Genomic DNA, 26,936 nt, shown 5'->3' on the forward strand with positions numbered 1-26,936 from the left:
ATTACACATTTTACTTCATATTCCATGTTAAGTCTATACCTTAAATATGAATAAATGGATATTCAAATAACTTGGCACAAATATTCTACAAAACTAGACAATGTCTTGCATGCAAGACGTAAACCCATAGTTAAAAGGTTGTCATCCTTATAGGTAAAAGATTTTACCAGTACATCTATAATTTTTGTATGAATGGATGGATATTCACATAAAATTGGCACAAACATTCACCAAAAGACAATATTCAGGGTGCACAACCCACATCACTAAATATGATGTCAAGGTCACACTTGAAGGTCAAAGATCATGATCACAATAATATTACTTTCAGTGTATCCAAGTTATGTCTGGTGGTATTAATAGCCCTTAGTGACATTTTTAGTTTTTTAGCTCTACTATACGAAGTATAAGGAGAGCTATCCTACTCGCCCCGGCGTCGGCGTCTTTCCGCGTCCCCACCTTGGTTAAAGTTTTGGTGCACTTTCTCTTTTTTAAACTTATCTCTGTAATTATTTAATGGATTTGATTCAAACTTGAAATACTTATTTCTCATCATCATCCACGTCATCTGACATAAGGGCCATAACTCTGGCACCAATATTTCATGAATTATCCCCCCTTTTCACTTAAATTTTTAGGTTAAAGTTTTGATGCACTTTCACTCTATCTCTGTTATTACTGAATGGATATGATTCAAACTTAAAATCGTTTTTCAACATCACCACCCACATCATATGACACAAGGTGCATAACTCTGGCACAATTTTTCCTGAATTATTCCCCTTTTTACTTATAATTTCAGGTTAAAGTTTTGGTGCACTTTCACTCTACCTCTGTTATTACTGAATGGATTTGACTCTGACTTGAAATAGTTGTTCAGCATCATCACCCACATCATATGACACAAGATGCGTAACTCTGGGACCAATTTTTCATGAATTATTTCCCCTTTTTACTTAGAATTTTAGGTTAAAGTCTTGATGCACTTTCACTCGTCTCTGTTATTACTGAATGGATTTGATTCAAACTTAAAATAGTTGTTCAACATCATTACCCACACTTATATGACATAAGCTGCATAACTCTGGCACCAATATTTAATGAATTATGCCCCTTTTTGCTTAGGATATACTTATATAGTGTTTTGATACATTTTATCTTTACCTCTCTTATTACTTTAAGTTGATATTTTTGACATAGACTCAGGCTATTGTGCAATATCTTCATCCACAATTGGAGTCATTAAACACTCCAGTGACAGTTCTAGTTTCCTCAGATGTGCCCAGTTTCACCATCCAGCATCGAAATAGTCGAGCGCGCTGTCTCCTTTGACAGCTCTTGTTTCTTGTCTGGTCTATAACATTTATATGCACTTTGGTACAAACTTCCATCATAACGAGATGATGCAGCAGATAATTTCTGTATTTCTGATCTGTTGTCAAAGTGCCATTATTCACAGGGAGTCACACTTGGTGACCTTAACACCACAAAGTTAGTCATCAGTGGCCTATGGACAAGTTCCTAGTTTTATATTATTACATTTTTTTCCTCTTGTTAATGTTTAGAACATTTTAATTTTCATTGTATCTAAATAAATACATCTCGCATGAAATTAATGATTGAAAGAAAAAAACTTCACATTCTATTGAATCTTACACAATAATTGTGGTGTTTTTATTTCATGCAGTCTATATAGTTTGATAGGAGAAAGATGTTTTCTTCACAGCAGAAGTTGGACTTATTACAGTGTAGAACACAACTGAAAAAGATTATTTGAATTCAAATAAGATGCTAACAAATATTTTCTGTTGCTGCTGGTATATTGTACTGGAATCTTTTGTGTTTCATGGAATGCAAGAATTGCAAATAAAGCATGTCCATAAAATATGTAAAAAAAAAAGGAATTCATGTGCAAGATCATTGAGGTGATTTTTCAGAATTTTGGTTTTCTTATTTCCCAATTTTTCCCTATTATTGCTATTCTCTGTTTTAAGCAAATAAACATCTTTATGTGAATATTGCCTTTTTTATTCCAGTAAAATTATAATAATTAATAAGTTATAAACAGTATTTTTCAACAAAGTGTTGATTTTCAAGCAGTTTCTTCTTTGAATTATTTATATGTGTATTTATAATAACTGAATATCTATGTATAGTACACAACCCTGACCTTCTGAAAGAAAGATGTTAGTTGAATTTTAGAAAGGTTCTGCACATACAGCAATAAGATAAAAAAAACAAAAGTAGAAATTTATGTTGTCTGTTGTTCTGAGTCTAATCTTACATAAATTTTTATGTCTTATGACTGTGTTTTGTAGGTATTTGACCCATGACTTTATTGTTGTGTACTTGGACCCTGACCATGGAGTATATCTCAGCACAAATCATGGCCATTCCATACGTAAGTATATGTTCGCATCAGATTTTAAAGATGGATTAGACTTTAAAGACATTTTTACTGCTTGTGTAAAATGAAGAGCCAGTAAAATTTTGAAATTTCCTTTTAGTCCTTTAAAAGCATTGCTTGTTGTTCTTGAAAAGATTTGAATCCTAGCTCTATGGTACATGTTGAAAAACTTAAGCTCAATTTTTATCCATTTTTGATACTGACATTGTAGACGGTGTTGGTAAACAAGGGCTGTTTGCTGATGGTCGACCTCACCAACTGTTGTTTAGAAGAAATAGGAATGAAATGATACTTACTGTAAGTTACCACATATTTCATTTTATCAGAATACGACTAGAGTTTAAAGGGGGCTTGCCTACAGATGAAGTTTTAAAACAGATCAAGTTACTGTTGCAAATGTAAATATTTTAAGAATATTTCTACATATTTAACCATCCGCAAGAGAAACACTGGCTAAAATGCAATGAATCACTTTATTTCTTCTTTATGTTACATTTTAATTGACTGAATCTTGAGGTGTGCTCCTTTAAGTTTATTGATTTTTTTAACTGACCTATTTTGAGCAGTGATTGGTTGATTTGGTTTCATAGAAATAATATTGAACACATCTGATTGGTTTATTTGCATTTTGTTGAAGTCAGCTGCAACTGATCAGATGCCTGTAATAACATAGCAAGCTTGTAATTGGTTGATTTATAACTTTATTGAAGTTAATCAAAGCTTTGTATCTTGTCTAAAATCTACCATGTTGTACAGAAGACATTTTGTAGAGTGTAATATGGAATCTGTATGCAATTAAAAAGTTGTATTGTCATATTATAAAAGTTAAAATAGTACTTAGGCTTTTCCTGCAAGCATCCTGTGTATGGAGAGTTTGCTTTTTAAAACTTGGACATTACAATCCTTTTTACTGGGACATTACCATCCAGGATGTCACAATCCCCTTTTCTTAGAATTACTGATAAATTACAGTCCTCTTTACTGATAAATTACAATCCTCTTTACTAGGAAATTACAATCCTCTTTATTCAGACATTACAGTCCTCTTTACTGGGATATCACAATCCCCTTTTCTTGGAATAACCAAGGCATTACAATCCCCTTTATGAGAAATTACAATCCTTTTTACTAGGAAATTACAATTCCTTTTATTGGGACATTACAGTCTTCTTTACTGAGACATTAAGTCCTCTTTACTGCGACATTACAACCCTCATTACAGAGAAATTACAATCCTTTTAACTAGGAAATTACAATTCCTTTTATTGGGACATTACAGTCTTCTTTACTGAGACATAAAGTCCTCTTTTCTGTGACATAACAACCCTCATTACAAAGATATTACAATCCTTTACTAGGAAATTACAATCCTCTTTACTGGGACATTACAGTCCTCTTGACTGGGACATTACAGTCCCCTTGACTGAGACATAACAACCCTCACTACAGAGAAATTTCAGTTCTTTTACTAGGAAAGTACAATCCTCTTTACTGGGACATTACAATCCTCTTCACTGTAACTGCGACATTACAGTCCTTTTTCACTTGAACATGACATTCCTCTTGACTGGGATATTACAGTCCCCTTTACTGGGATATTACAGTCCTCTTTACTAGGACATTACTGCCCTCTTTACTGTAACATTACAGTCCCGATTAATGGGACATTACAGTCCTATTGACTGTGACATTACAGCCCTGATTACTGGAACATTACAGTCCTCTCTACTGGGACATTACAATCCTCTGGACTGGTATATTACAGTCCTCTTTACTAAGACATTACAGTCCTCTTGACTGGGACATTACAGTCCTCTTGACTGAGACATTACAACCCTCATTTTACTAGGAAAGTACAGTCCTCTTCACTGGGACATTACAATCCTCTTCACTGTAACTGCGACATTACAGTCCTTTTTCGCTCGGACATAACATTCCTCTTGACTGGGATATTACAGTCCCCTTTACTGGGACATGACAGTCCTCTTGACTGGGATATTACAGTCCTCTTTACTAGGACATTACTGTCCTCTTTACTGTAACATTACAGTCCTGATTACTGGGACATTACAGTCCTATTGACTGTAACATTACGGTCCTCTTTACTGTAACATTACAGCCCTGATTACTGGGACATTACAGTCCTCTCAACTGGGACATTACAGTCCTCTTTACTGGGACATTACAGTCCCCTTTACTGTGACATTACAGTCCTCTTTACTGGGACATTACAGTCCTTTTTCACTCGGACATGATATTCCTCTTGACTGGGATATTACAGTCCCCTTTACTGGGACATGCCAGTCCTCTTGACTGGGATATTACAGTGCTCTTTACTAGGACATTACTGTCCTCTTTACTGTAACATTACAGTCCTGATTACTGGGACATTACAGTCCTATTGACTGTGACATTACTGTCCTCTTTACTGGGACATTACAGTCCTGATTACTGGGACATGACATTCCTCTTGACTGGGACATTACAGTCCCCTTTACTGTGACATTACAGTCCTCTTTACTGGGACATTACAGTCCTTTTTCACTCGGACATGACATTCCTCTTGACTGGGACATTACAGTCCTCTTTACTGGGACATTACAGTCCTTTTTAACTCAGACATGACATTCCTCTTGACTGGGACATTACAGTCCTTTTTACTCAGACATGACATTCCTCTTGACTGGGACATTACAGTCCCCTTTACTGGGACATGGAAGTCCTCTTTACTGGGACATTACAGCCCTGATTACTGGGACATGTCATTTCTCTTGACGGGGATATGACAGTCCTTCTTATTTTGACATTTCAGACCCCTTTACAGAGATATTATAGTCCCATTTACTGGGATATTTCAGCCCCCTTTTCTGAGACATTACAGTCCCCTTTACTAGGACATTACAGTCCTTCTTACTGGGACATGACATTTCTCTTTCCTGGCACATTACAATCCTCTTTAATGTGACATTACATTTCTCTTTACTGTGACATTACAGTCCTCTTTACCAGGACATTACATTCCTTTTTGCTGGGACATTACATTCCTCTTTGCTGTGACATTACAATCCCATTTACAGGGACATTACAGATCTCTTCAGTGTACAGATTTGAAATTCTTTTTCACAGGATATTGTAACTTTTCCTAAGTGTTTCTTATTCTAGAATATAAATGGCATGTGCATGTATGTTTATACATGTTATACCAGACTATATATACATGTATTTAGTGCATGTTCTTAGGACATGTTGATGTTTAGTTTATACTCATGCTGTATACATATGTCTGTTGTTTCAGCACTAATATATTTAAACAGAATGCTGTACAACACCTTCATTAGGTCTTGAATTTAGTAATATATCTGTATACTGTGAAATCATTATTATTCGTGGAGGATTCATTTTCGTGGATTTCGTGGTTCAGCCCAACCACGAAATTAAGTCCCAATGAACAAATTGTACCCAAGATAATGTAAATTGTACTCAATGTCGCCAAAAAAGACACCATAGCCATGTGATCTGGTTCATAGTTGTGTGCATGCGGCACTACTGACTGCAGCTTTTGTGTAGTTTATGGAGGCTCCATCAACGATAAACATAGGTATGCGTCGGAACAAAACTGACTATTTCATTCAGACATTTACCTGTGGTTTGTTTACAACATGCTGGTCAAAGTAAAAGTTGATACTAAAAATAGTAGTTTGACGTAGCGTCATGTGACAGACCACACTATGCTGAGGCTGTTACATGTGTACATGCATTTACTCAGCCCTGCTCTGAAATGTTTATACACTAGCCATTATTTTTACTGACATGTAGTAAACAACTAGTACTTGGGGACTATTAAATATTATAAATTAATTGCTAGATTTGCATTCGATGCATTATTACCCAATTCGCATTACACGTTTCTCAGCAGGAAATAACACATGCACAAGTTCTACAGCTTGTGATTTTAGATGCAGACGCGCATTCATTTTGCAAAACAACATTATATTTTGGATATTTGTTTTGATTATGAATGCTAATTGTGCAAGACTATATCCCGGGTGCTATGCAGTTTTGACACATTTTAATTGGAGCCGACTTTTCTTATAAAATCCCTTACAGAAGAAAAAGGCCTGCAGCGTACTCTTGCTGTGTACATACAGCGTATATGATACGTACATGATGTGTACTGAAATCAAGGGCTTTAAATAGTACGCAGGATATACACCGCACATACACCGATAGTATGTTTGTAGTACACTTTTGACATGCAAATGAGCTCTGCCGCGTTCTACCTGCTGCATACATGCTGTGGACTACATAGTACACAGGATGTACGCTAGAGGAATTTAGTATGCGGGAAATAGTACGCAGCATGTACGCGGCACATACACTTTTCACATGCAAATGAGCCTGCGGTGTACTACCCCTGCGGCGTACATGCCGTGTACTCCTGCGGCGTACATGCTGTGTACCCCTGGCCGGAGTCCTGCAGCGTACATGCTGTGTACTCCTGCTGCATACATGCTGTGTACTCTTGTGGCCAAACTGCTGTGATAATGTAAATTCCTTACCCCACCAACTTTCGTATGCAAATGCTGATCATTTGGACAGAAAAAAACAGAAAAAAGATAAGTGACATGCATCAATAAGTATTTACCCTTACCAAAATTATGTAGATTGATGTTATCAAATAAATGAGTATGCTTTTCTTCATCCACTTTTCAATGAAAAACATCAATTTTTGTAGCATGTAATTTGGTAAACATTTGAAGAAAATGGCGTAACTGCATCAAGGGGAAACAACTTTAATGCAACTAAATATAAGTGTTATGATTTATTATAGACGATGTGTGCGTAGTATGTATTTATTTTGATTAAAATCCATCTGAGAACAATCTAGGACTGGAATTATATAAGCATTTATACACTTTTACGTCCGTAAAATGTATAGCGCACCAAAAAATTTTGGATTGATTTTTTCCAATGGGGCGAGCGCAATTAGCCAAAAACGTTCTGAAAATATACGAGCGGCAAATCCGATGAACAACTTTTTAATTTGGTGAGGCTTTAATGAGTTAACATAATGAGCATTAAAGCCTTTATACGACATGATAGAATGGTGTTTTGCTTAAGGTTTAGGGGTATATCACCAAAACATTGAAATATTTTATAAACGAACAACATCCTTACAAATATTTAACCTGACCATTACATGTTCTGCCGTACTGTGCCGTACTGAAAATATTCTGAAAAAGTTGTCCCCCTTTGAAAATGAATGCCATTTGTAAAGAAATAAAAATAAACAATCGCTGAAAACTGTGTTCCACCTAGTTATGTGAAATTTCAACACTTGCACGCTATTACAAATGCATCAAAACAAACATGTGTAACAGTTCCTTGAAAATGGTGAGTTTTTAAAAGCGCTTGACTGTCTGGAAGTGGGGCCTGTTTAAACAGTTCTTTTTTTCTGAATTCAATGCTTATATCAGTATACTGACACTTGTTTTGTAGAGTAATATAAGTAATATACACGCTTTCATTACAAAAACAACAAAACAAGTGTCAGTATACTAATATAAACATTGAATTCCGAAAAAATGACTGCCTAAATGGGACCCACTTCCGGGCAGTCAAACGTCTTCAAAAACTCACCATTTTCAAAGAACTGTTACACATGTTAGTTTTGATTCATTTGCAATCACATGCGAGTGTTGAAATTTCACATAATTAAGTGGAACACAGTTTTCAGCAATTGTTTATTTTTATTTCTTTACAAATGGCAACCATTTTCAAAGGGGGACAACTTTTTCAGAATATTTTCAGTACGGCAGAACATGTAATGGTTAAGTAAAATATTGGTAATGATGTTATTCGTTTATTAACCAGGTTTTCAACGAAAACCTGAGTTATTAGATTGGGGTAGATGTCGGTCAGGCGGGTGGGCGGTGGCGGCGGCGGCGGCGGCGTCAAAATGGTGTTTCCGGTCAATAACTTTTGTTTCGGTAAAGATATTTGAATAAAACTTGGTATGTATGTAGCTTATATCAAGACAAAGGCTGGGATTGATTTTGGGGTTTCTGGGGTCAAGGTCAAGGTCACTGTTACTTAAAATAGAAAAGGGTTTCCGGTCAATAACTTTTGTTTCGGTAAAGATATTTGAATAAAACTTGGTACGTATGTAGCTTATATCAAGACAAAGGCTGGGATTGATTTTGGGGTTTCTGGGGTCAAGGTCAAGGTCACTGTTACTTAAAATAGAAAAAGGGTTTCCGGTCAATAACTTTTGTTTCGGTAAAGATATTTGAATAAAACTTGGTATGTATGTAGCTTATATCAAGACAAAGGCTGGGATTGATTTTGGGGTTTCTAGGGTCAAGTCAAAGTCACTGTTACTTAAAATAGAAAAAGGGTTTCCGGTCAATAACTTAACTTAGGAATGAGCTATCATGATGAAACTTGGTGTATAGAAAACTTACATAAAGTTGTAGCTTGGGATTGATTTTGGGGTTTCTGGGATCAAGGTCAAGGTCATTGTTACTAAAAATAGGGTTAGGTTAGGGTTAGGGTTAGCATATCTTCTACATGCATGGAGGGATTTTGATGAAAGTTGGCACAATTGTTCACCATCATGAGACGGAGTGTCATGCGCAAGAACCAGGTCCCTAGGTCTAAGGTCAAGGTCACAGAGGTCAAAGGATACAAGAATGAAAAGTTTGTCTGGAGCATATCTTCTTCATGCATAGAGGGATTTTGATGTAACTTGGCACAATTATACACCATCATGAGACGAAGTGTCTTGCGCAGTTCCATTCTTTAGAATTACTTCCCTTTGTTGTTACTATAAATAGCTTATATTGTAACTTTTTCATTACTAGACGTAGGGAAAAATCGAGACCACTTTTCTGTAGTACAACATGCATGTTACATCCAATTTTGAGGTGTATTTTGACCAATCTCTACCTGGTAAGGATTTCTGTGTGGACTTACAATTTTTTTTTTGTATTTTTTTTTTTTTTTTTTTAAGATTAACTTCCTTTAGTTGTTACTATAAATAACTTAAATTGTAACTTTTTTATAATTGACCGTAGGGAAAAACCAAGACCACTTTTCTGTGGTACAACATAGTTGTTACTTTCTAATTTTAGGTGTATTTTAAGGTATCTCTACCTGGTAAGGGTTTTTTTTGTGGACTTAGAAAAACAAAAGAATTACAATGATTACTAAACAACCACAAAATTAAAATTACATCTGCAAATACAGGTGCTAGAGTAAAGAAATTTGCTGTGACGGGCGTATATTGTGACATTCTGGCACTCTTGTTTATTCTTATGAAAAGTGTTGAAAACCTGGTTTCGTGGCATTGACGCGTTTCTTGTAAAATATTTCTGTGTTTTGGTGATACACTCCTAAACCTTAAGAGTATTCAAATAACAGTGAGAGCTATTAATTCTTCTCATTCGGGCGCTGTTGAGGCATTATCTTGGTAATTATTTCATGTAATATTACAAAATTTAATGCAATGAAGTTCAAATAAGGCTTTTCAATTATCCAAGTTAGAAAGCTCCAGGATTAATTCAAAATGAAAAAGAATATATTTTTACACCGCATGCAAGGTGCAGCTCAGAAATCACTAAGATGTAAGCTTCACAAATGAACATTGCAAATAGTTTGGCAAATTTTCAAAGTTCAGAATACCGGTAATCTGAACTATTCTATGCTATTAAGATAAAAGTTACTCTGAAATCAAGTTCTTGCTTCCAAAAAAAAAATGTACAAATCCTTCCTGCATGAAGTGTACTTCAGACTTTTACCTAAAAAAATTCAAAGTATAAACACCAAAAGAAAATGAACAAGTCCCTCCCACATATATGAAGTTTAATTCAGACTTTAACTTATAAAAAAAAACTATGTATAAATGCCAAAAGAAATTGTACAAGTCTTTCCCGCGTATATGAAGTGTACTGCACAAATTTCAAAGTATCTGCGGTGTACATGCAGTGTACTATTTTCGTGTACAAGTCCCTCCTGCGTACATGCAGTGTACTCCTTAAATTTTTAGAGTCTGTGCTGCGTACTTGAAGTGTACTAGTGACCTCCTGCGTACATGCTGTGTACTCGTCGAAATAGTACGCGGCATGTACGCGGCATGCGGTGTATGTAAAATGTACTCCTCTGGCGTACTACTGTGTTCGCGGCATATACACAGCAAATACGCAGCATGTACGCCACAGAGGCTTGCTTCTGTAAGGGATATTTCACAGTTTCATTAAATTTTGGAAATTACGGGGACATATAAGATAACGAGGTCGTTAATTGGCACATGATCACTTGCTTATCTCCCACGTCGTAGATTGCAAATTTGGTAACCATGGTAGCACTGTTTGACACATGTAGGTTTCACATGTTAGAACGAAATGATTTACTTGATCTAGGCCTGTGGAAATTATAAAAAAAAATTCAAAAATTTGAAATCCACGAATTTACGTCCCCACGAAACAGCTGTTTTGGCCAAAACCACGAAATTTCGTGCTGACGAAATTAAATGATTTAACAGTATTTCGATAGCTGTCAATAATCTTCTTTATACCGTGGGCCTTGATGGTCAAGAAGATACTTCCCTGGTGTTGACTGTTATGCTCCTCACTTCAGTGATCCCTGTTTATACCCAGTCACACATACGGCGCGGTTAGCTACATTTGACCACGGATAAAAATGTAGTAATCCGTATCGATCCGTACCTAAGCCGTACCTTCAAGTAGTAATCTGTATCAATCCATACCAATCCGTACGGCTCAGGTATGGATCGATATGGATTACAACGTTTCTATCTGTGGCTAGACGTAGCTATCTGCGCCGTATGTGTGACTGGGGTATTAGTTTGATGGTTCTACCAATCTGCCCTCCTATGCCTGATATAATGCCTGGATGTGTGCCTGTGCATTTGAAGTGCAGTATGACATACATTGTATCAATAGGACTTAGAACTTTACAAAACAAAGAAACAATGATATGTATGCACAACTGCCCTGCAGCTTATTGCAAAAGGTTTTTGCTAAAAGCCTCTTTACACATTTCTGAGCCTTGCACAATGCTTCCTATATCACAGTTCACGCAGATTTTTTTTTTTTACTAAACCAGTATGGTTTTGGTAAACAAAAATCCATTATATTACACAGATGGTTTTGGCTACAAATAAATGGTAGATTTCTGCTAATAGATTGTTCTAATTTTTGCATAGGTTTCATGCAAATAACCATATACACAGTTGGTTCTGGTTTTAAAAGACACCATTTTTTCAAGCAACAGCTGTTGGGTCTCAAACAAACTACAATATAACACACTTGGTGTTGGAAATGGCTAAAATAGCACACAGTTGGGTTTAGGCACAATGTTGTGTTGATGAAGGAGAACACTTCATCTCAAAACACACAAACACGTTTTTGGTTTTTGGTAAAACTTCTCTGTCATAATAGAAACAAACTTGTGCACCTACCTCAGTTGAGAGAGCACAATCCTAGGAAAGCTCAAATTTTGATTTCTAGGTATTGTTATTTTACCATAGACAACTTGTCTTAAGTCATTCATCATTGAACTTTGAAACTGTTGCTAACTGAAATCCAGGGACTGTGGTTTATGGACAATCATAATTCATCAAGTAAGTGCAAATAGTGGTTAACTGCAGGGACATCTAGAATCGGTTAACAACTGTTTGCAGTGAGGTGAGGATATCTTACATGCTGGTAACAACACCATCAAACTTTTCATTAAGGGAAGTCCCTGCAGCCTGATTTAATGAGTTAGATAACATCATAAAGCAGTGTTGTAGTTATTATAGTTGTATACTGGAGTAATTCACATTCTACACGATGTGTCTTTTAAATATGAAGAAAAACCGCATAGAAAGAGCTGCTTAGCTAAGCTTTCACATGGGGTTTCAGCAGTGAAGATATAATCACTTGAAATTAATAGGAGCAAAGTGTTTATTTATCATTCTGTTTTGATTAAAATCACATGCTTGAACTAATTATGTATATTGCGCTACCCCATTACTAGGTAAGAGACGAGAATCATCCTAAATATAGAAACAAAACTGTTAGCGTAAGTAATCATCGCCGAAGCTTCTATTTGTCACTGTCGCTATTGCTAACGTTCTCCTCAGGAATCGCTAGATTATATTTTTAATCACTAGATTATATTTTTTTCATATTTGTAATATGAAATGATTCACAAAGAAAAGCAATGTATTTAAACCAATATTGTTTTGTACTGCTTGTAATTCTTTTGTGTGTATTTATTAATTTGCATGTTTTCTGTTCTCTCTGCATGTGTTTTGATGTCTACATGTATAAATGGCTGCTTACATCATTGAATAATATAGAAACATTCTGTCTTCTACTGTGTTTTTGCATGTTTGCATTTGTACCGTGTTAATAGCTGCTTGTAACATTGAAACATTTTGTTCTATCTGCATATTGTATCTTCATTTATTAATGAAGGCTTATAACATTGAAAATTTCTAATTTATTCATGCATCAATAACAAATGCAAAATAAATTAAAACGTATTTAATACCCTCTTACACTTCCAGTACATATAATTGTCAGATATTTTACAAATATGTTTATGAGAAACATGTCTTACATTTTGGGACTGTTTAAAAGAAGTGTAGTACATAAAAAAGCTGTATCATCCTGAAAAAAATAAAAGCTGATCAAATTGACTTTTTATATTGTCTTGTGTAGATAACCCTTCCAGAAGAAAAAGGCCTGCTGCGTACTCTTGCTGTGTACATACAGCGTATATGATGCGTACATGATGTGTACTGAAATCAAGGGCTTTAAATAGTACGCAGGATATACACCGCACATACATCGATAGTACATTTGTAGTACACTTTTGACATGCAAATGAGCTCTGCCGCGTACTACTTGCTGTGTACATGCTGTGGACTACATAGTACACAGGATGTACGCTGGAGGAATTTAGTATGCGGGAAATAGTACGCAGCATGTACGCGGCACATACACTTTTCACATGCAAATGAGCCTGCGGTGTTATACCCCTGCGGCGTACATGCCGTGTACTCCTGCGGCGTACATGCTGTGTACCCCTGGCCCGAGTCCTGCGGCGTACATGCTGTGTACTCCTGCTGCATACATGCTGTGTACTCTTGTGGCCAAACTGCTGTGATAATGTAAATTCCTTACCCCACCAACTTTCGTATGCAAATGCTGATCATTTGGACAGAAAAAAACAGAAAAAAGATAAGTGATCAAATAAATGAGTATGCTTTTCTTCATCCACTTTTCAATGAAATAAATCAATTTTTGTAGCATGTAATTTGGTAAACATTTGAAGAAAATGGCGTAACTGCATCAAGGGGAAACAACTTTAATGCAACTAAATACAAGTGTTATGATTTATTATAGACGATGTGTGCATAGTATGTATTTATTTTGATTAAAATCCAATTGAGAACAATCTAGGACTGGAATTATATAAGCATTTATACACTTTTACGTCCGTAAAAAGTAACGCACCAAAAAATTTTGGATTGATTTTTTCCAATGGGGCGAGCGCAATTAGCCAAAAACGTTCTGAAAATATACGAGCGGCAAATCCGATGAACAACTTTTTAATTTGGTGAGGCCTTAATGAGTTAACATTATGAGCATTAAAGCCTTTATAAAACATGATAGAATGGTGTTTTGCTTAAGAGTATTCAAATAACAGTGAGAGCTATTAATTCTTCTCATTCGGTGGCTGTTGAGGCATTATCTTGGTAATTATTTCATGTATTACAAAATGTAATGCAACGAAGTTCAAATAAGGCTTTTCAATTATCCAAGTTAGAAAGCTCCAGGATTAATTCAAAATGAAAAAGAATATATTTTTACACTGCATGCAAGGTGCAGCTCAGAAATCACTAAGATGTAAGCTTCACAAATGAACATTGCAAATAGTTTGGCAAATTTTCATTGTTCAGAATACCGGTAATCTGAACTATTCTATGCTATTAAGATAAAAGTTACTCGGAAATCAAGTTCTTGCTTCCAAAAAAAAATAAAAAAAAATGTACAAATCCTTCCTGCATGAAGTGTACTTCAGACTTTTACCTAAAAAAATTCAAAGTATAAACACCAAAAGAAAATGAAAAGAAAAGTCCCTCCCACATATATGAAGTTTACTTCAGACTTTAATTTATAAAACAAGAGCTGTCGGAGGACAGCAACGCTCGACTATTCAACAGCCTTGTCAATTGAATGAATACAAAAGTTGAAAAAGGGGCATAATTTTGTAAAATGCAAAGTAGAGGTATTGAACCTCTGTACTGCATGTCATATCATGACAGTGAACAAGTGTGTGAAGTTTCAATCCTTTCCAATTTGTGGATACTGAGATACCAGGTTACATACAAAAACTTAACCAAAAACTGCTAAGTCAAAGGGGCATAATTTTGTAAAAAAAATGCGAAGTAGAGTTATGGGACCTTCACAGTGCATGTTAGATCATGACAGTGAACAAGTGTGTGAAGTTTCAATCCATTCCAATTAGTGGATACTGAGATATCAGATTACATACAAAAATTTAACCAGAAACTGCTAAGTCGAAAAAGGGGCATAATTTTGAAAAAAAAAAGAGTAGAGTTATGGGACTTGCTTAGTGCATGTCAGATCATGACAGTGGACAAGTATGTGAAGTTTAAATCCATTCCCATTAGTAAGTACTGAGATACCAGCTTACATACAAAACCTTAACCAAAAATTTCTAAGTCGAAAAAGGGGCATAATTTTGTAAAAAAGCAAAATAGAGTTATGGAAGGTGTGCAATGTAGGTCAGTTCATCACAGTGAATAAGTGTGTGAAGTTTCAATCCATTCCCACAAGTGGTTACTGAGTTACCAGCTTACATACAAAACTTTAACCAAAAATTTCTAAGTCGAAAAAGGGGCATAATTTTGTAAAAAAGCAAAATAGAGTTATGGAACCTGTGCAGTGTAATTTAGTTTGTCACAGTGAATAAGTGTGTGAAATTTCAATCCATTCCCACAAGTGGTTACTGAGAAACCAGCTTACATACAAAACCTTAACCAAAATCAGGACGCGGACGCCGATGCATGGGCGAGTCCAATAGCTCTACTATTCTATGAATAGTCGAGCTAAAAAAAAACTAAGTATAAATGCCAAAAGAAATTGTACACGTCTTTCCCGCGTATATGAAGTGTACTGCACAAATTTCAAAGTATCTGCGGTGTACATGCAGTGTACTATATTCTTGTACAAGTCCCTCCTGCGTACATGCAGTGTACTCCATAAATTTTCAGAGTCTGTGCTGCGTACTTGAAGTGTACTAGTGACCTCCTGCATACATGCTGTGTACTCGTCGAAATAGTACGCGGCATATGGTGTATGTAAAATGTACTCCTCTGGCGTACTACTGTGTCTGCGGCATATACACAGCAAATACGCAGCATGTACGCCACAGAGGCTTGCTTCTGTAAGGGAAAGGCTTATGTTAAGAGAGTTAAAAAAAAAATAAGTTTAAGTACTGCTTGTTGATTTAAATAGATTGTAGATAGCTATGTTTTGATCTGGAAGTAGGCTTAGGCCTGTATTCATTAACTTCGTATTTGAGAAAATATAGACTTACCATAGCACTGAAAAAGACTTCCCTCCTTTATATAATTTTATACACACCACAAGAGAAAAATGACTTCTAGTTAGTTTTTGTAAATCCTGATGGTTCAGAAGAGTGCTTCTATATTAATCATTATAGACTCTAGAAATATAGATATAAAGCTGTTTTAGATGGAATTATATTATTGAACTTTCTTTGCTTATGTGACATTTTTCTACAAAATGGTTAGATCCAAAGATGTTTTCCTAGTATATAAGATTCTTATGCTGGAATTTTAAAGATACCTAGTTATAGCATATATCTTTTTTTCCAATTTTGAATAAAATCTTTGTAATAGGCAAACATATAGCATATTTATAATTTTGCATGTCTGAATTTCTGATGACTACAGGCCTGTTTGTGTGTCTTGGAATGTTTTATAGAAATCATTGCATGGCTTTACCCTGACTCTTGATTTTCAGCTTTTCTCCTTTATGAATGTAATTACATTGGCAAAGGAGCATTTCCAAACTACAGTTTAGGGTGGGGTCATTGGGATGGCATCTGCCAAACATGTTTAGACCAAAGATGTTTCTCCCAGTGTGGTGATAAACTTTACATTTATTACTGAGCCAACTGTTTCTGTTCCTATGCCAATATTTTAACATTTTCTTGTTTTTTCATCACAGTTGGCTGGGTTCTTGCAACTTCCTTTCTGTTGTGATAAAATTACTGGTTGTCTCCTTCTTATAAGCATCCAACTAACTAATTTTGTTTTAAGACAAAGTTAACTATGCATGTTTATTTTGAAATTATGCCGATACAGAATTCGTACATTTATTCTAAGACAATGTTGCAGTTAAGTATTTAAATTTTTTATACATGTCCTGAAGTCAGAAGGAATTAAGTTTGTAGACCAATGTAAGAAAGCAGTCGTGTTATTGGTCATTGTTTTGGTCATTGACAAATAGTTTGCAAGTGTATTTTTTAAAAATGTTTTATTTTGGTTTCTGTTTTCCAAAGTTTTTGAAAATTTTCTACAACTTTCTTAAGTTAAAAGATCAATTTAAATTTGCAAAGTTTTTAAATACAGATTGATGAAGAGGGAATTGGCAGAGTTACTGTCCCTGATAATGCTCTTGATGAACTGGACACAATAATGATTGGAGGAATCCTTGATACACAGTTTGCTGAAATAAAGGACACAAAAGACTATGTTAACTACTTGAACTTCTCCGGTTGTATGTCAGGTAAGTGAAAACATATTTGTCTGTCTGTCTGTCTGTCTGTATATCTGTTTTTATGGGTGTAACAATATTGATAAGTATTATTTAAGTCTTGCAATAGAAGAATCCAATAATCCTTGTGGAAGTATCCAGTATTCCTGGTGGAAATATCTAATATTCCTGATGGAAGTATCTAATATTCCTGGTGGAAGTATCTAATATTCCTGGTGGAAGTATCTAATGTTGCTGGTGGAAGTATCCAGTATTCCTGGTGGAAGTATAGTATATTCCTGGTGGAAGTATCTAATATTCCTGATGGAAATATCTAATATTCCTGGTGGAAATATCTAATATTGCTGATTGAAGTATCCAGTATTCCTGGTGGAAGTATCTAATATTCCTGGCGGAAGTATCTAATGTTGCTGGTGGAAGTATCCAGTATTCCTGGTGGAAGTATAGTATATTCCTGGTGGAAGTATCTAATATTCCTGATGGAAATATCTAATATTCCTGATGGAAATATCTAATATTGCTGATTGAAGTATCCAGTATTCCTGGTGGAAGTATAGTATATTCCTGGTGAAAGTATAGTTATTCCTGATGGAAATATCTAATATTCCTGGTAGAAGTATCTAATATTCCTGATGGAAGTATCTAATATTCCTGGTGGAAGTATCCTGTATTCATGGTGGAAGTAGCCTGTATTCCTGTATTAGAGGTGTAGGACAAATTACGTGTAGACATATACTTAGAAATGTTTGAACACACCACAACAAAATAATTATATCTATTACATCTTGTCTGTATTTGTATGTAGCTGGACAGGACTAGAAGGTGGTAAGTACAAGAGAAAGCATTTTAAGGTACAGAGCAGGTGTAAAACATTTCTTCTGAAATAAAGCATTTTTATCAAATCAAATTACAATTATTGCAAAATAAAAATGAAAAATCATGGTTCTGTCAAATAAATAATGATGATAGAATTACAATATTCAGTGATGAGTGCTCAAAATGTGCATCATAATTATATGTTTTAGCTTTCTGGAACTTTTTGTCAAAAAGTATTTGAAGTATCTTTTGTCAGAAAGTTTTTTGTTTTTTCTTTTGTTTTTTTTTGTTTCGAGTCATCACCATCATTTATAGTAATAGCAAATGTTCAATACTGACACAATATGGCCATGCATTTCATTTCAGTTATTCAGATTATGCCAATTGGCAAGAAAATTTTCAAAACTGCATAATGTAGTTCAATATTTATTAAGGCTGCCTGTTACTATATCTTACTTATTCTTACAGAATTTCTGTTTCTATTTATAGAAGTGACATTCTACCCTGTTGGTGATCTCCCATTTTCCCTTCGACCATTGAAAGACCTACGAGATAACCAGAACTCTACAGGTATAGCTACAGTCTATGGTCCAGAGATTGTTGGCTGCAGTACACGGGACATCATGGCTACCACCTCCACAACAACTCCTGCACCAACTCAGTCTGTTATAGATAATACCAGGGTAAGTTATGATTTCATTGGCTAAAGAAGTTAAAGGCAAGTTCTGTGAAGATCAGTCAGGTTCTTGAGACAACTTCTTTGATAGACTTTTATCAAATCTAGTTTTTTGTAGCTTGTTTTTTATGAATCTCAAGTTATGCATAGTGGCCTAACAAAATTACTTGGTTCATTGTTACTTAATTTAACAAGTGAACCAGGGAGTTTTCTTGGTGACTTCACAGTGAGTTATCTATACCTCTTAGTTTATAGGTTGTGTCTTTAGTATACATTGCTTCCATTTCCATTTTTACACAACTAGTTCTGAGGCCTCTGTCTGAAGAGTGGTTATACACACAGACTTTGAATTGAACCACAGTTTTGTATGACAGCCTGCTTTGAATTGTGGAATGTTCAATACTCTGAAGCCTTCCAGCTGGCTATGGGAAGATCCATGGTTCTAGATAGGTGACCATCAATGCCTTTAATAATGTCAGCACAGGCACCTCAACCAGTGGCATGTGACCGAAAATTATGTCAATTGTGTTCACTTTAAATCCACCAAAACAAGGAGTAGCTTTAAATCCACCAAAACAAGGAGTAGCTTTAAATCCACCAAAACAAGGAGTAGTTCTAATTCAATACATAACTATCTGATGATTATTGTCATTTTCATTATAGTTGACGATGCCCCCCTGGAACCCGGCCCCTGCAGATACACTATATATTGGCCCTGCACCTACATTACCTGCAAATGGTACCAGCCCAGTGGTTACCAGGCACACCACACCCAGTTCATCTAGAGCCATGGAAACAGATATTGCTTTTGAATCAAGAGAAAAACATGAAGACGAAATAGTTGGTAATGTATCTCTGTGATTTTTGATTTCTTGAAGTGGTAATCCTGAATCTTGCAAAATATTTATACTTTGAAAGTAATGCCCAAGGCACACATCTTTTATCAGTTAATAATCTTTGATCTCTATATAAAGCCCTCACTCGAGCGATTGAATTCTTTATGTGGGGAAGCCATCCAGTTGGCTTCTGTAAGGCTGGTGGTTCTATTCAGGTGCCCGCCTGTAATGAAATAATGAATGAATAACTTACCCTGGTATTATCACCTGGGCTGTTCCCCCACTATCAAAGCTGGATGGTTTTTCATATGACCTATAATTGTGTCTTTGTGATGTTAGACCCAACAAAAACAAAACAAAAATATAAAGCAATAGCTATGTACAGCTAGGATATAAAAATCAGATGAAAAAGCCAATTAATAGTTTTATTATACATATACCAAAATTCATGTAACACCCTTTTCGTGTTAACCTTTACCCTGCTAAATTTCTAAAATGAACTGGTCCATCATTCAGTTTTGGCAATACCATTTATTATTCAAAGGGTTTTTAACTGAAAATTTACCGACTGATGTGATGCACGGATGTGCAGGCTAATCTTGGTCTGCACTGGTTGCAAAGGCAGAATAACTCACCACCAGCAAGCTAAAGGTTAAACACAGTCAAAGAAGCTTTACATACAAATGTAGCCACTCACAAGCACAAACTTTATCCTCTATCAGTACAGATCCAGAGTGATCTGACTGGTGGGACAGATTTAAAGGAAGCCACCAAAGGGAGACTGAGAGAAATTTTAGATACAGCCATGGTTGGCTTACATAGCCCAACTCCTTTTTGAACAGACAACCTGGTGTTTTAATGTGGTCAATGTAGAGCACTGGCATGCAGAAATTTCAGTGTCCAGCAAGTAAATTTGAGTTTTCTGGATTGACAGTGTAATCTTTTTACCACAGGACACAGTAATACAGTTTATATGAATTGTTTTGTAATGCCTGACATTTCTCTCTCCTAAGTAAATGACATTAACTTAGATCTGTCTGTTCAGTCTGTTGGAATTATTTGGCTGAAATAAGCTGATGTAGCTGAATAACTTAGAAAGAAATTCTTAAAATTAGACCTTTGGGATTCACAACTGCCTCTAGTTGTAATGTTTTCCATATCTCCACGACACTTCACATTTTATATTGACAAAAATCTCATATTTGTTATATTACATGTTAGTCGTTCTGCTTGATTTCTCAGATTTAGTAAGCTCTGACTGTTGTTGCATTCCTTTGAATTGTTGCAATACATATTGCCACTGTTATCCAATTTTCAGCAATAGCCTTGACTGTTGTGGCATTCCTGCTAATTGTTGCAATACTGATTGCCATCATTCTGGTCCGGATGAGAAATAAGGAGAAACAGAAGGAGAAAGAACAAAAAGAGAAACAAGAAATAGAGATGAAAGAATATTTGGAGGAGAAAGATGATCCTGTACTGGAAAATCACCAGAATCAAAACTACCTGGCAAGGCTGGATGAGTTTAGTATGGTCTCTGCAACTCTTGGTAGTAAGTAGAAAATTTCTATCATAACATGTTTGGCAGAGCCTTTTTCAGGGATATACAGTATGCTGGAAATCAGGCGGTAAAGAAATATCTTTAAGGCTTTCAAAATCAGGTACTATGTTTGAAAATGGGGCTTCGATGGCTAAGGGAGTTGACTTATAATCATGTGTCTTACACTGCTGAAATTTTTAGCTCAACAGTTGGTAAAATTCTGTCATATTTAGAAGTTCTCCAATGGACTAACAGTAGGTCATTTGTTGGGGTTTCCATTTTCAAGTGGTAAAGGTCACTGATTTCAGATAACTTGCCCCTAACCAATGTATGTTCGAAACCTCGCTTGGCGTACTTCTTGGATTCTTCCTGTGAGGAAGCCATCCGGCTCGCTTATGGAAAGTCGATGCTTCTACATAATTGCCTGCCCATGATGAAAACAGGAACAGTTGCCATATGACCAGAATAGCTTCAATGTTACTTTAACCCCAAATAAAAAAATGGTATTAGGTAATTTGTTCTGTTGCATAGTATCTATTCCATACCTGTATGAAAAGTCTTTATGTTTGTATCTCGTTGTATTTTCATTACAAAATCATGAAATTGATGAAAATGAGTGTTTTACAGGTAAACCAGTGAAAAATGATGGAATGTCCACTTTTAAACCTCCACCCAGTGAATCTTCCTATACATATACAAGTGTGGTAAGACTTTTAATAGTATTTCAGTTACTACTTCGATTTGGATTTGTTTAATCCAATGGAAACTAAAGAGAAAAAGAGATTAAATAACTATTAAATTCAAGCTGTGAATTGTAACAATATTGAATAGGAATAGTTTGAGCATATATTTTAATAGTGGAAAGTTTTAAAGAACTAGTATGTATGTCTGCAGCATATGTGAAGTGTGTAAATGTATTTTTAGAGGTTAATAACTGAGAGAAGACTAATGGTAAGATACCATTTGATTTGAATGCAGCTCTTTCTTTTGTTGTTTAGAGACGACATCTTGACACATGTCTGTTTTAGTTTCAAAACTTTCTGTTCAAGGTTCTGACTTTTTGCTTGCACACTATGTTTTAAAATTTTGAATAAAATAGCAAGTCTGTGTCTGAAATGAGCATATCAGGAGTACTTAATCCTTTAAACATGTGATTTTTTTATGAAAAAAATCACAAATTGTAAACACTGTGTAAATGTACACTTCTTGCACACATCACATCTTGTCAGAAATACAAAAAAAAAACATCGTATGATCTTTCATACTATACAATATAGAGCCTAAAATGGATACAAACTGCATGTATATACACTTTTGGAGGAGGAACTTCACTCTCAATTTCTTTTAAAACTGACTTTTATTGTGCATGATTTTGATAAAACTTTATGATAACATAAAAGTAATTTAAACGAAAAAACAGTAAACTTCCAAATAAGGATATTTTTTCAAGTGACTTAGTCAAGCATTGTAATAGCACAAGAAAGACTGAAAGCATTTTTTTTATACTTTTGGTAGTGAACACAGGAAAGAAAACAGTTTTAATTAAATCATTTATTTTGGATTCATTTTAGCCAGTAAAAAGAATATAAACAAAAATTCAGGTAGATGAAGTTAAAATTTTATTTCAGTTCCAGTGTGTGGTCTTCTTAACCTTGTTAATGAAAACAAGATTTAAGTTGCACCTGACTTACCTCGAGGTAATAATATATGAACTATTTAATTTGTTTGGCATTTCATATATAGCCGCAATCAGAAGATGAGGGACCAATATATCCAGAACAAAGATTCTACAATCGTAAGAAGAACAGACCAGCATCATCAATATCTGAAGTTCTAGAACTTATGGAGAGACAGAAAGTCACAAAAGGTAGCATAGCTTACTTTATATTCATACAATCAGTTCAGATGTAATTTATTGTTGATTTAAATTTGTTGAATGTTTAAATGAAGTCTTTAAAAAGATCCTTTGAAACCAAAGAATGCAACCAAGTACAATGTAATGTAAATGCAACCTTGGTTTGATCGAGTTTTTATGAGAGGTAATGGAAAGTGTGACGCCCTAAACACCCCCTAGCACCGGTTTAAGCAGAACTCCATTACACAGGTATTGAATGGACTAAATGACCCCAAAGGACCAGCATGTATAACAACACTGAATCCAAGTGTGGGGAAACTTTTTACAGGCTCCACCTGGCATTTTGCTTTTCTGATGCTTAATAAAATCTGTAAGATCCTTTGGAAATATGGAATGCAGCCAAGCAAAATAATGCAAAGTTTGATTGAATCTGTTCATGAGAGTTAATGGGGAGTGGGACACCCCCTAATGCCCCTTAGCAACAGCAACCATTGCCCCTGTCCCCCAACACTTTGAGATCGCTCCTATGCCAATGTGTTGTATTTGCATTCTTTTACAGTTTTACTGAAATTTTAACTCCTGTTCTGTTTCAGATAATATTGAGGACTTTGAAAACCTTGGAAATGGACCCACACATCCGATCGCTATGGAAACCACACCGCTGCCATGTGTAAGATAATATGATATTTTGAATGTACTCATTTACAGATTTTAAAAGCAAAATACTGGCCATAGTGAGATGTGAATGTAGAATTTTAAATATTCAAATGTGTATGGAATTCTTGAAGGAAAAAATAAAATGTATTCCCAAGAATGTTTTATTTGCATTTCTTCTAGTTTTCATGACTTTTAAAGAACATTTTTAGTGTATTTTGCTAATATAATCAACTTGCATATTTTCAGCATGAAGATGATGAGGATAATGACGCTGATAATGAGTCAGAGTCTCCTTCACCCCCGCCCCCACTTCATCATATAAGTGAATACAATGGCGACAGTGGGTACGAGGCAGAGTCAAAGCCTGACGAAGAACAGGAAACCCTTATGAAAGACATTTTTCACGGAACTGAAAGTGATGGTAGTTACCATAGTGACGATGTTGCACCTGGTGTTTCACAAACTTACAAGGGAGATAATTCTCCACCATCTCCTGTTTCTAAAAATAGCACATATATGTCAGACACTAATTCACCGTTGTCACACTCGGACAATGCTTCCTCCGGAAATGTGTCCCCTACCTTAAAGAACAATCCAAAGATTGTGAATTACGGATTTCCAAACTCGCCTGTGATAGATATAGGACCAGAAATAATCCAGCAAAAACCAAGTATTATGACAAACGGTGGTGATAATACTTAAAAAGGCTACAAATTATGTTGCTTTACAAGTGAAAAAAGTGATGCAATAATTTCTTACAAATTCCAAGATTTGAATATTTTCCAGTGTAATTACGCAGGTGCAGTAATATGTAGGACTGATGTGCATATACGGTCAGATCATTTATGTTGTTGGCATGAAATGTCCTTGCTTCAGCCAAAATGGGGATGAGAATTTGCTGATTTCAAGTTTAAAACAAACTTAGTACAAAATTGTTTCTGTTTTCATAGATTGATACAGGTACAAAATCTTTGAAAATAAGTCCCTGTGGAATAATGATGACATCATTGGACTCTGTAATCATGAGAGAATGGTGCATCTGTAACAGGACTTGTTATAGATGGTTTAAAAATGCCCACAATTTTGGGAACTGAAAACCATGGTTATATTATTGTATGTTTTTGTACTGCAAGCCACAATGGCTTTTTGTGCTGTTGTAATGGTATGTATTTCCAAGTTCAGAACTGTTGCAATATGTTGTGATTTTTTGTTTGTTTTTAATTTACAATGTATGTTTGTTGTAGTTTTAAATAGATGTGTGTGCTAATTTAATACTTTCTGTATCTAGAAAAGTCTTTACTGAAAAATGATTCCCAATTCAGACATTTAAAATGATTTGAAAAATTTTATGCAGACCAGTCATCTTTTATAGACTGGTTTTGCCAATATATTATTAAAATAGTTATTCATGTGAGGATCTGATCTTTTTCTATGATGTAGAAATGGGTCCCAGTTTTTATTTATTTATTTATTTTTTTTTTTCAAGCTACTGAAAAAAATTGATACCCTACAACCTCTGTAGAATGAACATCGCTGGGAAATGTTTGTTACGCAGAGGTTGTTGCTGTGTAAAAGTTCATTTACTATAGGTCATAATTATTGTGATGTTTGCTCATTAGAGTGTCATTTACAGAGGTTGTATTATATGAAGCATAATAATTTGCAGACTTCCAATAAATTTTCATTATGTGAGCCTTTTGGGATTCACAGGCACTCATGTTACCTGCCCCAACCTCTCCAGCCACCCCCTTTATCATACAAAAGCCCCTCTACTACCATGGTACCAAACTGTAAAATCTGTTGTTTATACCAAATAGCTACATAAAATAATGAAGTTCTTAGAGAAAAAAATATCCTGTATATTTGAGTACTTAAATAGCACTAAGTATATATTATTTTTTCTGACAAAACTTTATCATTATGTGTAAGTACGGTATATGGTAAAAAGAACATATTTTACAAGATTGTATAGTGTTGGTACCAGGGTAGTAGAGGGGCTTTTGTAGGAGGGTATGTGGTCTGGGTCACACGCCAAGTGCCTGTATGGGGAATCTCACAAACAGCTCTGCAAGTACTTTGCTATTTGCACCATTTTAACTGTACAGAGGTTTAGTTTGGTGTTATATATGGGGAAGAATAGAATTTAGCCATAAATTGCTGTAAAAACTATATGGATCTTCTTTAGCAGCTTGAGGAATGTGTTCAAAACTTTCAGACTTTTTTCTAAAATATGAATGGTAGGATAAACAATATGTTATCCCTTAACTCAATTTTTTTTGTTTAAAAATTAAAAGATATGTTGCATATTTCATTTAAAGGGACATGCTTCCAGATTTTTTTCTATGTTTTTGGAAATACGAAATACACAGAATTACTTTTAACTTTACTAGTACATGTAATAAAAGAACAAAAGTCATTTGGTATATTCTGTGCAGTATTGATCAATAAAAGCATGTTTGTGTTGTATGTAGTAAAGTGAGTTTTTGTGTAATAGTTACGACGTAAAAATTCCGTATAAGACGGAAATAATTTAGTGGTACATTATCTTGTTCTCCCGAAGAACTATTTCTACTTCTGTTTTATCACTGGTAATTTTTCATAATTTCCATCTGGTTTAAAAATTGTATTTTAACGTTTATCATCGAGGCATGTCCCTTTTAGAATCCTAATTACATGTACATGAGACGATATGAATGCAAGATGCTGGCGTCGGATGCATTATTTATATTTAGATTTATAGACCTGCACAGTTTGCCAGCTATTTGTTTATATTTCTTGAACAAAAAATACTGCAAACTTTATATTGTCCTAAAGACAAAATAGACGCTGTTCTATATATATGTTGTAATATAGCTCTATAACCTTATGGATGTACTGTAATGTTGAAAAAAATATAAGACAAAATAGGTTGTGGATGAATATTGATTAAAAATCTAAATAAGTAAAATGTTTGCTGTTTTTGTAAAAGCACTAGACAAGTTACGTTATTTATTTTAAGGAATCATTACGGATCATTTCTATGGAAACCTACAAAATGCAGACTCAGCTTGCTTTTTGAACAGTGTAAAATTTTACCTGCATAACATTAGCAGTTTTTATCTACTTTTGGATAAAATGCAGTTTGCAGTATTTCTTATCTCAGTTTATAGATATCTATGTTTATTTTTTTTTTAAATATTGTTTAATATTTAATGCCTTGTCAAATAAATCTTCAAAATCCTCCACTTTCGTGTAGTTTCCTTCTCTTCCAAATTAACAATTTAGTTCAAAGAAACAGCCATAATCTCCCCCGCTGTCTTTTTTATG

At 35.0% G+C, this 26,936-nt stretch overlaps 1 protein-coding gene across 4 annotated transcripts in view; it reads left to right on the forward strand.

Moving 5' to 3' along the window:
* Positions 1-26,854, forward strand: part of LOC123525942 (axotactin-like) — a 142,866-nt gene extending 116,012 nt beyond the window's left edge. For 2 of the 4 annotated variants that reach the window (XM_053537764.1, XM_053537763.1), the window contains 12 exons: positions 2,319-2,401; positions 2,619-2,704; positions 12,449-12,493; positions 17,106-17,262; positions 18,556-18,749; positions 19,406-19,586; positions 20,897-21,130; positions 21,746-21,822; positions 22,043-22,069; positions 22,862-22,985; positions 23,567-23,643; positions 23,877-26,854. In XM_053537764.1, the coding sequence (XP_053393739.1) occupies positions 2,319-2,401; positions 2,619-2,704; positions 12,449-12,493; positions 17,106-17,262; positions 18,556-18,749; positions 19,406-19,586; positions 20,897-21,130; positions 21,746-21,822; positions 22,043-22,069; positions 22,862-22,985; positions 23,567-23,643; positions 23,877-24,332 (1,741 nt within the window). In that variant the 3' untranslated portion in view covers positions 24,333-26,854. The remainder of the gene's footprint in view (positions 1-2,318; positions 2,402-2,618; positions 2,705-12,448; positions 12,494-17,105; positions 17,263-18,555; positions 18,750-19,405; positions 19,587-20,896; positions 21,131-21,745; positions 21,823-22,042; positions 22,070-22,861; positions 22,986-23,566; positions 23,644-23,876) is intronic. The other 2 variants (XM_053537766.1, XM_053537765.1) reach the window with 2 other exon arrangements.
* Positions 26,855-26,936: the final 82 nt, after the last annotated feature.

The sequence above is a fragment of the Mercenaria mercenaria genome, chromosome 3 (assembly GCF_021730395.1).
Source record: "Mercenaria mercenaria strain notata chromosome 3, MADL_Memer_1, whole genome shotgun sequence".
NCBI lineage: Eukaryota > Metazoa > Mollusca > Bivalvia > Venerida > Veneridae > Mercenaria > Mercenaria mercenaria.